The 14,679-nt window shown below is 42.3% G+C and overlaps 1 protein-coding gene across 1 annotated transcript in view; it reads left to right on the top strand.

The window, feature by feature from the left end:
- Positions 1-14,679, top strand: part of LOC121290416 (lebercilin-like protein) — a 62,029-nt gene that overhangs the window by 14,384 nt on the left and 32,966 nt on the right. The window contains exons 4-5 of the mRNA XM_041210856.1: positions 3,908-4,045; positions 11,187-11,280. Of these exons, the coding sequence (XP_041066790.1) occupies positions 3,908-4,045; positions 11,187-11,280 (232 nt within the window). The remainder of the gene's footprint in view (positions 1-3,907; positions 4,046-11,186; positions 11,281-14,679) is intronic.

Raw genomic sequence — 14,679 nt, 5'->3', positions numbered from 1 at the left:
GTGCATTTCCAGCACTAGGCTATCTTTCTCTGAGTTAAGTTTTTGAACACTTGATTTGTAAAGCCCAGGAGAGCTGGGCATGTATACTCTGAATTGTTTCAGTAGCGTGGTCTGCGAAATTGGACACAGGTTGAGCTCCAGTGTGCTAATTGAAGGGGCACTAAATGCATTGAGTACTGCATACCACTGGATAATGGCTGGCAGCTTTAGTTTGTTTTAATAATCCTCATATACACAACTCGCCTCTAAAAGCCTGAAAATCTTTAATTGTACAGTCATAATTTGTTGCAGCAATTGAATGTATCGCTTTGATTTTAGTTGAGCAGAATAATCTTATTTTCATTTGCTCATTTTAATGTGTAACCTTTGAAATCGCAGAGCCATAATAAATAGCAATTACCAAAAATCAGTAATTATAGTTAATTGAAAATGGCATTGGGACAAACTTATGCAAATATATACAGAGTGCACAGCAACACACTGGGCCTTGGGTCCACTGATCTACTACACCAGATCCACTCTGGAGAAAGATCTGATGGTTCACATTTTCCATGAATTACTGAGCCAACATCTGGTTTCAGATATGATGCCAATGTCAATCAGCAACTTACTAGTTATCCACCCACCAGGGTTGCTGGAATGTGTATTGTGCCACTGGCACCTCTTCAGCACAACTCCAAAGTGTGTCTTGTGCTTTCAGTTCCCTGGGATTGAAAGGGGAAAAGTGCTGATGGCACAGACACAGTGAGCTTTATATCTTCTTTCTATGCTTGTAAAAGTCAATCTTTCTATGGTTCCCCATTATTGATTTTTATTCAGTCGATGTTGTACAAAGACTGATAGTACAGATGGCAAACGAAGACAGGATTGGGCTTGCCTGTCCCATAATAGGAAAGGCTGCCTACGCTTAAGAAAGGAGTGCTTTGCATTTGTGTAGTGCCTTTCATAATCTCAGCTGCTTCAAAGTTATGTCTGATGTTCAGTCAGTTCTGTAGGCAAACACAGTAACCAATTTACCCACAGAAAGAGCTTACAAACTGCAATCAAAGAAATGTTCTTGGTATTGGTTGAGGTGCTGGACGGGACACTGAGGGAACACCCTTGCTTTTTTTTGAATAGTACCATTGGATCTGACATATATACCTGAGCAGGCAAACAGACATCAGTTTACTGTGTTGTCTGAAATATAGTTTGGTCATACTGGGTTTCTCACACGCTGGAAACTGTAGGCATATCTGGTACTGCTCACAGCCTCTGCAACTTCCAGCCATATCTGTTTAGTCTGAGTGTCAGGCCACTTTCTCATCCTCAGGAAGCAGCATGTCCAGCTCTGACCACCTCCAGCATGATCACCAGGGAAGAGTCAGTGAATCCAGTGGGCACTTTCCCACAACTTCCTTCCATTTATTTGCCACCACAAGCGCTCACAATCAGGGTTTCCTCCAGCCATTTTGAACCCTGATGGGGCCTCTCTAAATAGAGAACCTTTCAAAAACAAGTGTGGATTGTCATCTCGCCCACACTCTGTGATTGTCAGGAAACCGAGAAATGGGATGCTGAAGATATGGCAGAATTAAAGAGCCGTGGCAAAGCCCTCTTCAACTGAAAATGGGTCACTACCAGCCTCTCCGCAACATGTGGTTCTGTACAGATAAAATTCCACCCAATGTATTTGTACACAACTCAGGCTCTACCGAATTGTCAAATAAATCAACACCAATATTGCTGTGTGTGCTGAAGGAACAGAAAATCACCCTTCCCATAACAATAATTAAGTAATCAGTTTTCACCATCTTTATTTCATTAGCATTTACGAAAAAAATAAAGTGTGGTAAGTTTTAGTGCTTCTTAAGGTCATCAATTACAATGTTACATAGATTGGAATATTTTATAATTTTATTTTGTCCTTAATAATTGTCCTTAATAAACACTCCCAGGCTATTATATAGAATGCATTGCATGCATGGTAAAGGTGCTCCTGTCTACTCTCACACTTCCACCCCAACCTCATAAGAGCAACTCAGTTGTACTCCTGTGAATTTTTCCATTTACACACTAGCTGTTCTAATGCGCCTCTTTTGGTGTACACATTTTTCATTATTCATTAATTATAAAAGTAAAGTAGGTATGGATGCAAAATGGGATTCCCTTATTGGAAATGGTGTTGATCACAATAAAGTACACCCCTCCAAGGTTACCAACTAGGTACCAGATTATTTGTTGTGGACTCTCAACAGGTTTGAGATTTGTCAAATGCACTTTGTTCAGTGTTTGTATAGCCTCCTAGAGACATTCATCTCATCAATTTGTAATGGATTCCCTGAAGTGAAAGTACAGTGCTTTAGTGAAAAAGTGCTTAATCCCTTTTACTCTGCTATTTTATATTCTTAAATAATAAATTATTTGTTGCCTAATACCTTCAAGAATCATTTTAGAGAGGACAATGCTTTCCATAACTTCCAGATTGTGGGATGTGGAGTTGGATCTTAAGCCTCTGCTTTCTTTTTCAATTCTTGATGAAATGTGAGCATCATTGACAAGGCCAGAATTTATTGCCCATTCCCAATTCTCCTTGAGGAGGCGATGGTGAGCTGCCTTCTTGAACAACTACAGACTATACGGTGTAGGTACACCCACAGTGCTGTCAGGGGGGGAGTTTCAAGATTTTAGCTCAGTAACAGTGAAAAAATGGCTATATAGTTACAAGTCAGGATTGTGTGTGCATTGGAGATGGACTTTCAAGTTGTGGTGTTCCCATGCTCTTGCTATCTTGTCTTTCTAGGCAGTAGAGGTCACAGGTTTAAAGGGTGTTGTTAAAGGAGCCTTGGCAAGTTGCTGCCGTGCATCTTGTAGATGGTACATGGTGCAGCCATAGTGTGTCAGTGATGGAGGGAGTGAATGTTTAAGGTGGTGGACAGGGTGCCAATCAAGCGGGCTGTTTTGTGCTTTATGGTATCGAGCTTCTTGAATGTTCTTAGAGCTACATTTATTCAGGCATGCTAAAAGGAAATTAGGAACATTTTACATTTTAGTTAGGAGATGAACCCTACCAACCCTCCTCCCTCCCCCTCCCCCCAATATTTGTAAGCATGATTCAATTTCAGTGTGTTGAATATGTAATCCCTTCTTCCTGTTTCTCCTCCTCCACTACAACTAAAATATATCAGCTATGTTTCTGAATCTTTTGTTAGAACTTGTTCACCTTAAAAGAGTCCTGTATCTTTTGTCATCACCAGGTGTTGTTCTGAATATTCCCATGTATACAGATTCCTGAGCTTTTTATTTACATTTTTGTCGAGGTTTACATAGGGATTTTTTTCCTAAGAGAGTTTTCAAGTAATAATGAAAACAGGCAACATTGATACCAAGAGATTTAGTTATCTTACACATTCTGAACCGCGACAATGCATTCTAGTCAATCATGCCATGCCATACAGTCATTACTTTGTCATGTGGCAGCACCAAAAATAGACATTGTGCCATTAGAAACATCCAGGTTCAATTTCTGGTTGGTGCTGAGTTGGCTGATCACAGATGGGACATCGATAAAGGCACTAAAATTGGTTTGATCACTTCGTCTTGGGAAAGTTTCCAGCTCCTGATTGCTATGTATTAATAGCTACTGGAAAATGTGGATAAGTGGGCATTGGGTGAAGATAGATTTGGGTCAGTTGTGAGGTCTTTGGTTGAGATGCCCCCATGGTAAAATAATCAACATTTAAACTGTGCATATGGATAGCTCAATTGACCATGGTGTCGAAGGGTTGCTGGCGCCTGTGGAATCATTCCACTTGATGAGTCTGCATCTTCAGGAAAGGAAGGGATGTATGAACACAAAGTGTTGTCTTCAATGGCAATTATCCCATGATTTTCCTGCAGGTGCTTATTTTGTTCACTGTGTCTTTAGGACCTGGAGAAAATTCTGGAATTAAAAGGTAAAAGTTTCAATCATCAGCTGGCTGCAGAACACAGAAAGACACAGGAGGCCCTTGACCTGATAAAGAAGCTAGAATTGGAGCAACGCACTCTGAACCAAATGCTGACGGTATTGCTTTAACTGACCCATTGTAACACCATTGGTTTGTTTAAGACTTCAACAATGAAAAAGTGAAACATAATGTTAAATCAGAAAAAACATTTTAGGTAAATGAAGATCTAGGATATCAATCCCAGACAAATTAAGTTTATAAAAAAAAAGGAGGCCTGATGTTGGTACAGTGGAAAGCAAAGTTAATTAATTTGTGTCTTTCATTTTTCTAAAAAGAAACCAATTCCTGCCTCCACCCCCACCAAAACCCCCTCCCCTGACCCCAGCCTCCCCCACCCCCTTTACTGACTCAGGAAGTTTCCAGCAACCCTTCGATGCCTTGCCTAAGTGACTATTTTTCACAAGTGTACCTAGATAGTGAGTGTTGGTGGGGTGATTTCTATGTTGGGCATCACAGCCAAACCTCATCCAACGTCCAGTAGGAATTACTGGAAAACGTTCGGGAGGAACTCTGATCCTTCTCTTTTCAAGCACTGTGATGCAGAGGTGGCTTCAGTAATGCATCCTTGAAATTACAAATAACGTTAACTGAACACATTAGCAAGAAATGACTCAGAATGACTTTTCAGTAGCAGCATATATGGGAATCCATAACCTTCCTGAACTATAATAACATTAAACCCATGATGTTGAAATCCCATAAGTCACGTCGTGTACTATTTGAGTGCAATCCTACTTTTAAGAAAAAGTATTTTTTTAAATTAAAACCAGTTTGAAGACAAAGTAAGTTAGGTCTTTGAAGGTGGGTTTCTCTTGGGCATTTACGTAGCACACCTCTCTGAGGCCTTAATGTTCCCCAGGGTCAGGTGTACAGAGAAGCACAGTGATAGGTCAATACTATCTGTCTCTGTTCAGTGTGGCATCACAGAAACGGATTGGCTTGCAGAGTGAATGTCTCCATCTGCCTCATCTAGCAAGTTGAAAATTAGCAGGCTTGCAATCAGGGTGGAGGCACCATTTCTTTATTGCCATTCCCCGCACCCCCCTCAAAAAGTCAACTATTTTTAGGAGAATAAAACGCAACTAAATTTATTTTCATGTTGTTAGCACTAATAAGTTATACTCCTTTTTGAAACGTTCTGTCCTGACCGCACTATGGCCAGGGTGTTTGATCCATGGGAAGTATTACAGGTAAATCTAATCCCTGTTCTCAACTGACATCCACACTATGTATTTTATGGCAGGGCCACTGGGTCACAGCTAGAAGCGGGAACTACTACAATTCTTTCCTGCATCCTAGAGATAGTGAAGCTAATTTTAGTATTCGAAGACTGTGCTATCTGATATCGAGCAACTCAGCATTAACCAGAGATAAAAGCCTGGCACTTCTGCTCTGTGGGGTTCAGTATCACACTATGCAGTGCCTTTAACATTGAAGGTGATCCACGTGGTCCTTTTTCATTTGTAAACATGTACTTGTTGCTGTTGCAGCATAATTTGTCAGCCATGTGATTTTTTTGTGTTTGACTGAATCCCGTTCAATCGAAAACTTTAGTCATTATTTTAGCCTCAAGTCATTTAAGATCAAGTTACCTAATGTCTTCCCTGTTTCACAATGTTTTGTTAATTGCTTCATATTAAACCATCAAAACCCTCAGTAAACTACCAGTAACAAAGCAATATTATGTGCTTATTGAATGAAGGTACTTTTAGATACGGGGGTAGAAAGACTTTCTGATTGTGTGTGTGTGTAAGTGTGTGTGTGTGTGTGTATGTAAGTGTGTATACGTATGTGTATGTGTGTGTGTGTTTGTACATGTGCGTAGGTGGGTGCGCATAACTGCACCAATATACAAAAGGGATAATGGATGTGCTGCTCTTCCATGCCCAAGGGCGAATAAACTTGCCTGTCCCTGTTCATTTATGTAAAGAAAAACAAAGGTACATTTCTTAAAGTTCTGAGCAAGGGAATTTTGGCACATTGATTGATACCTCTTGGGGATCCAGATTGCTTGCCAGGCTTGGGCCTGAGCAGAGCCCACACATGCCCTTGTGGAGACAGTTATGCTTCATGTCGCTGGGTGCACAAGCCCCCAGTATTATCTCAAATCCTCATTGTGAAAGCAGCAGCTAAAACTCTTTGTTTATGGAGCCCCACTACCCCACCCACAGTCCATCATTTGCCTTTTAAGGACAGATGGAAGTTTCACCCCTTACAAGTTAAATCAGAAACTCTTGGAAACACTGTAAAGCTGTGTAACTAGTTCCTGCAGTTCCCTCGGGGGTTGAGTCACTCTCCCACCACAGTTACACCTGAGGGTGGTAACTTTGAGCAATTTCAGGGCTTCAGTGCCAAGTAAACTAGCTGCCCATAGAGCCTATTGTAGCCAATCTCCACACTGTCTTAACATGGCAATATTATGGAACAACATTTTTCTAACTTGTATGAATACACCTAGACTAATCTACCATTGTTTATGGGCGATGTTTTGGGGATATTTCCCTACGCTTAAACCTGATGTAAAGTCTTCCTGATTTTGGGGAAAAAATATGGTTCAAGTACTTCAACAGCCTCAGCCCAGTTGTCGATTGCAAGGGTGCAACTGAAGCCTGGAGTCACAGGGGCAATAACAGAAGGAGTGTTTATGGAATTTCTCCGGCCCTTTTCACAAACCTCTGTTTGTTTTGGATTCACCCAAAATACCAGGAATGAGAGTGGGACTGCAGTGTAGCATAGACTTTCTTCATACCATACTATAATGTGGAATTATAGCTGGAATTGAAACAAAGAATTCATATCAACAAAGCTACTTAAGAAGAGTACACATCAAACAATGTTTCATTTGGTTAAGGGGACCTATCAGTATAGTATTTAAAAGGTCATTACTGATACTGAGATATAAGGAGGCAGCAGTGTTGTTTTAGTTGACTAAATGAGAAAAGTATCCATTCACTAAAGTATTTGCATGTTGGTCAACTATGCTCAAAGTAATTACTGAACAATTAGAACTGAGTTTTGAGATGAGGAAATGAGGCTACAAATATAATTTAAAATACTTCTGGGACTAAAACAACACTTTTTGAACAGAAACCAAAACAAAAATACCTGGAAAAACTCAGCAGGTCTGACAGCATCTGCGGAGAGGAACACAGTTAATGTTTTGAGTCCGTATGACTCTTCACCAGTTCTGTTGAAGAGTCATACGGACTCGAAAGGTTAACCGTGCTCCTCTCCGCAGATGCTGTCAGACCTGCTGAGTTTTTCCAGGTATTGTTGTTTTTGTTTCGGTTTTCCAGCATCCGCAGTTTTTTGCTTTTAACTTTTTGAACAGGTGTGGGAAACAGAAATGAACAAATTAAGTCACATCTCAGTTTCATTCCAGCCCCAGGTAATGTTGTCTCCATAGTTTTTGTCCCTTGGTGAATCAGCTTCCGAGTTACGTAGACCGGGAAGACTCCAGGTTTAGTTGCTGATGGACGCTGAGGGACAGCAGTAAGCTCCAAAAGCTGACCTCAGCATTCATGAAGCACTAAAGGGGGACAATCAGCTAGGAACAACTAATAAAACGGTTGTAAGTGGAATAATGACTTGCCAAAGGCAGTGTAGATACTATTCAGGGTTCTTTACTCAGTTACAGTTCCACTCGATATAGTTGCTTTCTGATTCCATGCCCAAATGACCATTATTTATGTTGCAAATCTTGCTAATGATTGTTAGCAGGCTGTTTATCATGATACCACCACAGCCGAAATCTCGTTCCCTCCTCAATGTTCATGCAGGTACACACCAAACAGGAGTTTCTAATTGGTAAACAGGCGCACGAGCTTTGGTCAGCTTCCCATCCCCAATCTGGTAGGCCCTCTCTACCATTGCTCCAATCTGTGATCAGCTAACTCAGCACATGCAGGGGTCAAACCTGGGTCTTCCTGATTTCAATGGGGCAGTTTTGCTGAGGCACCAAGGGACAACTGAAATATTAGGTGCAAATTTAGAATTAGGCTTGTTACTGAATACTCTCTTGCACTTCATATATAAACTGGTTATTTTCTCCGACATCATTCCTTGAGAGGAGTGCTGGGAAGCTTCCTGATTGTTTATCCCACCTTCTCGCTCAGGAAGCATCTGCACTCTGCTCTCCTCACCCTGGTACAAGGTCAGGAATCCTGCAAAACACATCATTGGCACAAATTTGTATGCAGCCATAGTGATTATCCCAGAAAGGAAAAAAAACATGTTCTGGAATTTCTGCTTATTCCCACTCCGCCCTGTAACTGTACCAGGTCCCCATTTGTGTGGGTAAACAGGGTTTCCAATTCATTCCTGGTGCAATTACGAGGAAAGAGTGCTTTGAATAATAACTAACTAGGATTCTCAGACTAAACTGCCAGGCTGTAATGATGTGACTGTGCGTGCTGTAACTTTTCTGCTGTTCGGGACTCTTCACACTGTGCACCATTCCCTTTCTGAACAACTTGCTCCCAGCTCTCTATCAATTATATTCAGTAAAGCAGCTAGCCAAGGCATGAGAGTCTTCCAAGTTGACACTGGAGGGAGAAGCCTGTGTTGGCTTGTCCCCTGTTATCTTTTCTCACTTTATACAGGCAGTAAAAGTCTGAGCCAACAACTGTAAATTGCCCTTAAGTACACACAGAGGTCCTACTTTAAGAATGCATGCTCATGACAAGTCTCACCCACAAGGGCTATGTATCAGGAAATCTCAGGTGTGCTCCCTACAATTTTCCATTATTAAAACTAATGCGTGGAAAATCATGGTGAGAATACTTGCAAAGTTTTTACTGTGTACTATGGCCAGCAGGTATTAATGTGATTTTATAAACTCAGCCCTATAAAGTAAACAGGTAATTCTACTTTCTCCTCTCAATGCAGGTCATGTGTGATTACAAAAACAATTTTCCACCTACTATTCTCATGTCAAGCTGAGGTACAGTCCCGTGGGGATCAGCAGATTACTGGAATCTTGCCTATGTGGTTATACTTCATGGGCTCGATTTCACGCTCCCCCATTGGCAGGTTTGAAGACGGGGGTGGTGGTGGGGAAAGGGGGAGGAGGCATATGCGATCCAGCAGGCGGCCTGTCCACCAGGGGCCAATTGAGACACTTAAATGGGCAATTAGTTCCTACCTAAGGGCCTCACCCTGCTGCAGCCGGAACAGCAGAATTTAATCACCAGCAGGTTCCTCTCCCTCGAGGTGCCCTCCCCACCCCCCACCCACCCGAGTTTCCTTTCCCCCTTGGCCTTTCCTCCCACCTCTTGTCCCTCAGGCTCAGCAGGGCTTGCCAGCATGGCACCCAGGGAAACCCCTGGCTCACTTGCTGGGCTGGATCCAGCACCACACATCTCCTGTCTCCCTGGCTGCAGTACTGGCAGTTGTCACAGCTTCTGGTGGCGCTGCCGGTACTGGAGAGCTGCCGGCCTCTCATTGGCTGCAAGCTCTCGGAGGTGGGACTTGCTGTTCCTGAGGGGTGAAAGTCCTGCCTCACCTCTCTTCATTGACAGCGGGGCTTTTTAGATTAGGGTGTTGGGGTGCAGGGCAGGAATTGAGGCAGACTGTAAAATTCAGCCTATATGTGAGAGGTGATGGGGGTATGGGACTGTAATCCAGCCCTATCACTCAATGTCCACACATCTGGAAGTTTCAGCAAGAGGCACCGTACGGTAATCAGCAGTAAAAACTCTGGCCAGTTTTTTTCCACTTCATGCCATGGGATTCTGTTGCCAATACTGAATTTCCTGAACCAACTCAGGACAGCCCAAGGGCTGAATCTGGCATTTTCCGAGTCTATGGCCAGGATTTTCCAGCCCCTCACACCAGCGGGATCTTCTGGTCCCACCGATGTGAATAGAGGTTTCAATGGCTCGCTGGACCTGCCGGAGGGAAACCCACTGCTTTGGGGTGGGGGGGAGGAGGGAGGGAGGGAGGGGTGAGTTGGGGGGGTTGGAAAATTCTGTATGTATCATAACAAGTTGACACAATGAATAATTGGGGTGACTATTTCCATACAGAGAACATTCTTCATTCTCATCTCCATCTTTTCATCTGTGTCCTCCTGTTAACAAGAATTAAATTTCTTTTTTTTTCCCTTCATGCCATTACACAGTGCAAGGAAAAAAATAAATCCTTAATGCATTTATATATATTGGACAAATCCACAGCAGACAGTTCTGATGGATTTTGCTCCTGATTAACTGTAGTATAAGGACTTGCTCTGGACTAAATGTTATTAGTTACATTATCACCAGAGACCATCATGTAAAAATTGCTGTCAACTTCACAAACAAAACCCAGCCAATTGGTATAGAAGCTAATAGTTTTTGACAGCTCTGCAACATCAGCAAATGCAGCACACACTGTTTACACCAACCATTTGAATGCGTTCCCACAGGCCTGTAACATTGTGTGGGAGTTAACTGACTAAAATCTCTACTGTCTGGCTTGGAGTCATGTAGTCTCAGGCACGACAATCTGAAGTGCCAGTGTGACATCTCGTCACCCCAATTCTTCGAGGCTGTTCTGACTCGTTAACCTGCAATGATGTGAAAGGGTAACTAGTTCCTGATGTCGTATGTGTTTCGGGAGTTATGAGATACTTTTCATATGAGTACCAATTCCATTCTTTGGTTGGCCCACTATAACATACTTTTGAAACCGGCAAAACTTGGCATTTGGGAAAAACCCAAGTGCAAAAGTCAATCAAGGTAGATTTTCTTTTAGGTTTCTGAACCAAACTGCAATAATAAATGCTCATGTTTTTCCAACACACTCTTCACTCAAACAGTAAGGTTTGTTTCTTATGAAACATTCCTTTCCCACAGTCTCCTCAGACCTGTAGGGCAGGATGACAGCCCATGCTTAGATCTTGGCTTGTGTGGAGTTGCAGCTATCCCTCAATTTAAATGAAAACAGAATAGATTGGCTTGCTCTCAAAACCCCCAGCTCTCTTGTGAGCAAGCCAACCTTCTATCACTTACGCATACTGCCTTCCATGATAGCTCAATTAAAGTCAGGAACTCTGCAGAAAATCAGAGACACAGACATCCTGCTATCCAGAGACTCTTTGAACTTCATTAAAACTCATTCTCTGCTATGCAGCGTGTGGAGTTTCCTGTTAGATGACTTTTCATATGGGTGATTGTCCTGTGCATATTTCTGACAATAATTCTTCATATTTCTTAGGAAAAAGAAAGGCAGCTCGGAGTTAAAAATATCTATGCTAATCGGATGCTGCGGGATCATTCAAAGAACAACATGTCATCACCAAGACATAAAGGTAGTCTAGGTGTATTCACACAATTTAGAACAATGTTGTTCCATAATATTCTGTCAATGGCTTCAGATTCCAAACTCTGTTGTGCTTCAGAGCTACTGTTAGATATATCGCAGAACCAGAGTTGGTGTGGTTCTATGGCAGAAAGCTATGGGTTCAAATCCACTCTAGGGCCTCAATATTAAATCTCCATAATAGGTGGGAGAAGGTTACATGAACATATTTAATAGCAGGTGTAGGCCATTTGTCCTCTCAAGCCTGCTCTGCCATTTGATAAAATCATGGCTGATCTGATTGTGGACTCAACTCCACTTTTCTGTCTACCCCCTTACACCCTTCAACTCCCGTCAATCAAGAATCTATCCAACACAGCCTTAAAAATATTTAATGACCCAGCCTCAACTGCTCTCTGGGGAAGAGAATTCTACAGATCAATGACCCTCAGGGGAAATATTTCTCCTCGTCTGTCTTAAATGGGAGACCACTTGTTTTTAAACTGTGTCGTGCCTCCCCTCCCCCCCCCCCCCCCCCCCCCCCCCCCCCCCCAAATTTCTAGTCTCTCCCACAAGGGGAAACATCCTCTCAGCATCCAACCTGTCAATTCCCCTCAGGATCTTATATGTTTCAGTAAGATCGTCTCTCATTCTCTCAAACTCCAATGGATAGAGGCCCAATGTATCCAACTTTTCCTCATAAGATAAACCCTTCATCCCAGGAATCAGTTCAGTGAACTGTCTCTGAACTGCTTCTAGTGCAATTATATCCATTCCAGAGGCTGGGAAATGGGAAATAAGAAAAGAAAATACAACAGGTCAGGCAGTATCTGTGGAGAGAGAAACGGAGTTCACATTTGAGGTTTGTAAAATTTCATCAGAACCTTTATGCGAACCATGGTCTCTCTTCACTACCTTGGGATGATGGACGCTATTCAGCCACCACAGCTGTCATCACCAAGCTGTAATCAGAAACCCTAGACTCTCCAAATTGTTAGGGACCGTCCCTGTCAACCTGACTGTATGCCAGGCAGGAAATGAAGGAGGAAATGTTAATGAGGTCTTTTTATTATTATCAGCAGAAGGTCTGGCTCCCTCAGATCTTGGGGTTATAGACGCGATACCACGCTCCTCTGCCACCCCGAGAAATTCGTAGCTTATGACATGACCAGATAATCTAGGCAAATGCTTCGATGAGGGAATGGCAAGCTATTTGAGATGTCACTTTCCTAATGAGACATTAAATCAAGGCTCTGTCTGCCTGTTCTTGTGGTTTCTATTAGAGATCCCTTGATAATCTATTTGTAACAGATTGTGTTGTGTTCATTTTCTTTATTTTAACATTGAACATTTAAAATGTTTATGTAACCAGTTAAAATAAGAATCCCCTCTTTGAACAGGCCCCTGTGACACTGAACTTGTCGGCTTCAATCACTAGGTGTCATTTTAGCTCCACTGTATCCCGATCACTATATCCTTTGACACAATGAATAATGCCAAAAGAGATCTACTAGTATATGAAGAAGAGTTTGGTGACCTTCTTACTGTGTTCACATTGGCTGCCTCCTTTGCCTACTTAGTAAGCCACTGCATTTCAGAATAGTTCATTGCACGTGAAGTGCTTTGGGAAGACTTGTTGCAAAACTGGGAGAACTGTTCTACAGACTAGTCAAGTTTCCGACATAGTCATACTTTCAGAATCATGCCTTTCAGCAAATGTTCAAGACTCCTGCATCACCATCCCTGGACAGACCCATTAGAAATGGCAGCAAATAATTGGGAGGGAGTGGCCCTGGGAATCCTCAGCATTGACTCTGGACACATTGAAGTCTCATGGCGCCAGGTCAGTTGCTGAATCAGTATTCCTCCATGTTGAAGACAGATGTAGGTCCCTTACAGTCTGAAACAGGAGAATTTATAATAGCAAACAAGGAAATGGCAGTGCAATTAAGCAACTACTTTACTTCTATTTTCATGTAGGAAGGCACAAATAACTTCCCAGAAGTACTTGGGAACTAAGGAAATTAGTATTATTAAAACAATAGTGCTGGAGAAATTAATGGGACTGAAAGCCAATAAATCCCCAGGGCCTGATAATCTACATCCCAGGATACTAAAGGAAGTGGCCATGGAAATAGTGGATGTGTTGGTTGTCATCATCTTCCAAAATTCTGTAGATTCTGGAACAGTCCTGCCAGATTGGAGGATGGCAAAAGTAACCCCACTATTTAAAAAAGGGAGAGAGAAAACAGCAAATTACAGACCAGTTAGCCTAACCTCAGTAGTAGGGGAAATGCTAGTATCTATCATAAAGGACATGATAACAGGACACTTAAAAAATATCAACAGGATTAGATAAAGTCAGCATGGATTTATGAAAGGAAAATCATATTTGACAAACCAACTGGAGCTCTTTGAGGATGTAACTAGCAGAATAGATAAGGGAGAACCAGTGGATGTGGTATATTTGGATTTTCAGAAAGCTTTTGACAAAGTCCCGCAAAAGAGGTTAGTGTGTAAAATTAAAGCACATGAGATTGGGGATAATTTATTGGCATGGAGTGAGAATTGGTTGGCAGATAGGAATGGAGTAGCAGGCGGTGGTTAGTGGGGTACCATAGGGATCAGTGCTTGGGCCCCAGCTATTCACAATATATATTAATGATTTGGATGAGAGAACCAAATGTAATATTTCCAAGTTTGCTGACGACATGAAACTTGGTGGGAATGTGAGCAATGAGGAGGGTGTTAAGAGGTTTCAAAGCAACTTAAACAGATTGAGTGAGTGGGCAAATACATGGTAGATACAGTATAACACGGATAAGTGTGAAGTTATCCACTTTGGTAGGAAAAACAGAATGGCAGAGTATTATTTAAATGATGATAGATTGGGAAATGTTGCTGTACAAAGGGACCTGGATGTCCTTGTACATCAATCACTGAAAGCAAGCATGCAGCTGCAGCAAGAAGTTAAGAAGGCAAATGGTATGTTGGCCTTCATTGCGAAAGGACTTGAGTACAGGAGCAAGAATGTCTTATTGCAGCTGTACAGGGCCTTGGTGAGACCACACCTGGAGTATTGTGTGCAGTTTTGGTCTCCTTACCTAAGAAAGGATATACTTGCCATAGAGGGAGTACAGCGAAGGTTCACTAGACCGATTCCTGAGATGGCAGGATTGTCGTATGAGGAGAGATTGGTTCGATTAGGCCTGTATTCAGTGGAGTTTCGAAGGATGAGAAGGGATCTCATTGAAACATAAAATTCTGAGAGGGATGGACAGACTGGGTGCAGGCATGAGGTTTCCTCTGCCTGCAGGAGGGGGGGAGGGGAGGGGGGGTTCTAGAACAAGGGGTCACAGTCTCAGGATATGAGGCAGGCCATTTAGGACTGAGCTGAGGAAAAACTTCT

Source organism: Carcharodon carcharias, chromosome 18 (assembly GCF_017639515.1).
Source record: "Carcharodon carcharias isolate sCarCar2 chromosome 18, sCarCar2.pri, whole genome shotgun sequence".
NCBI classification, from domain to species: Eukaryota; Metazoa; Chordata; class Chondrichthyes; order Lamniformes; family Lamnidae; genus Carcharodon; species Carcharodon carcharias.
The sequence above is the reverse complement of the archived record's forward strand: the minus strand, read 5'-3'. Positions and strand labels throughout refer to the sequence as shown.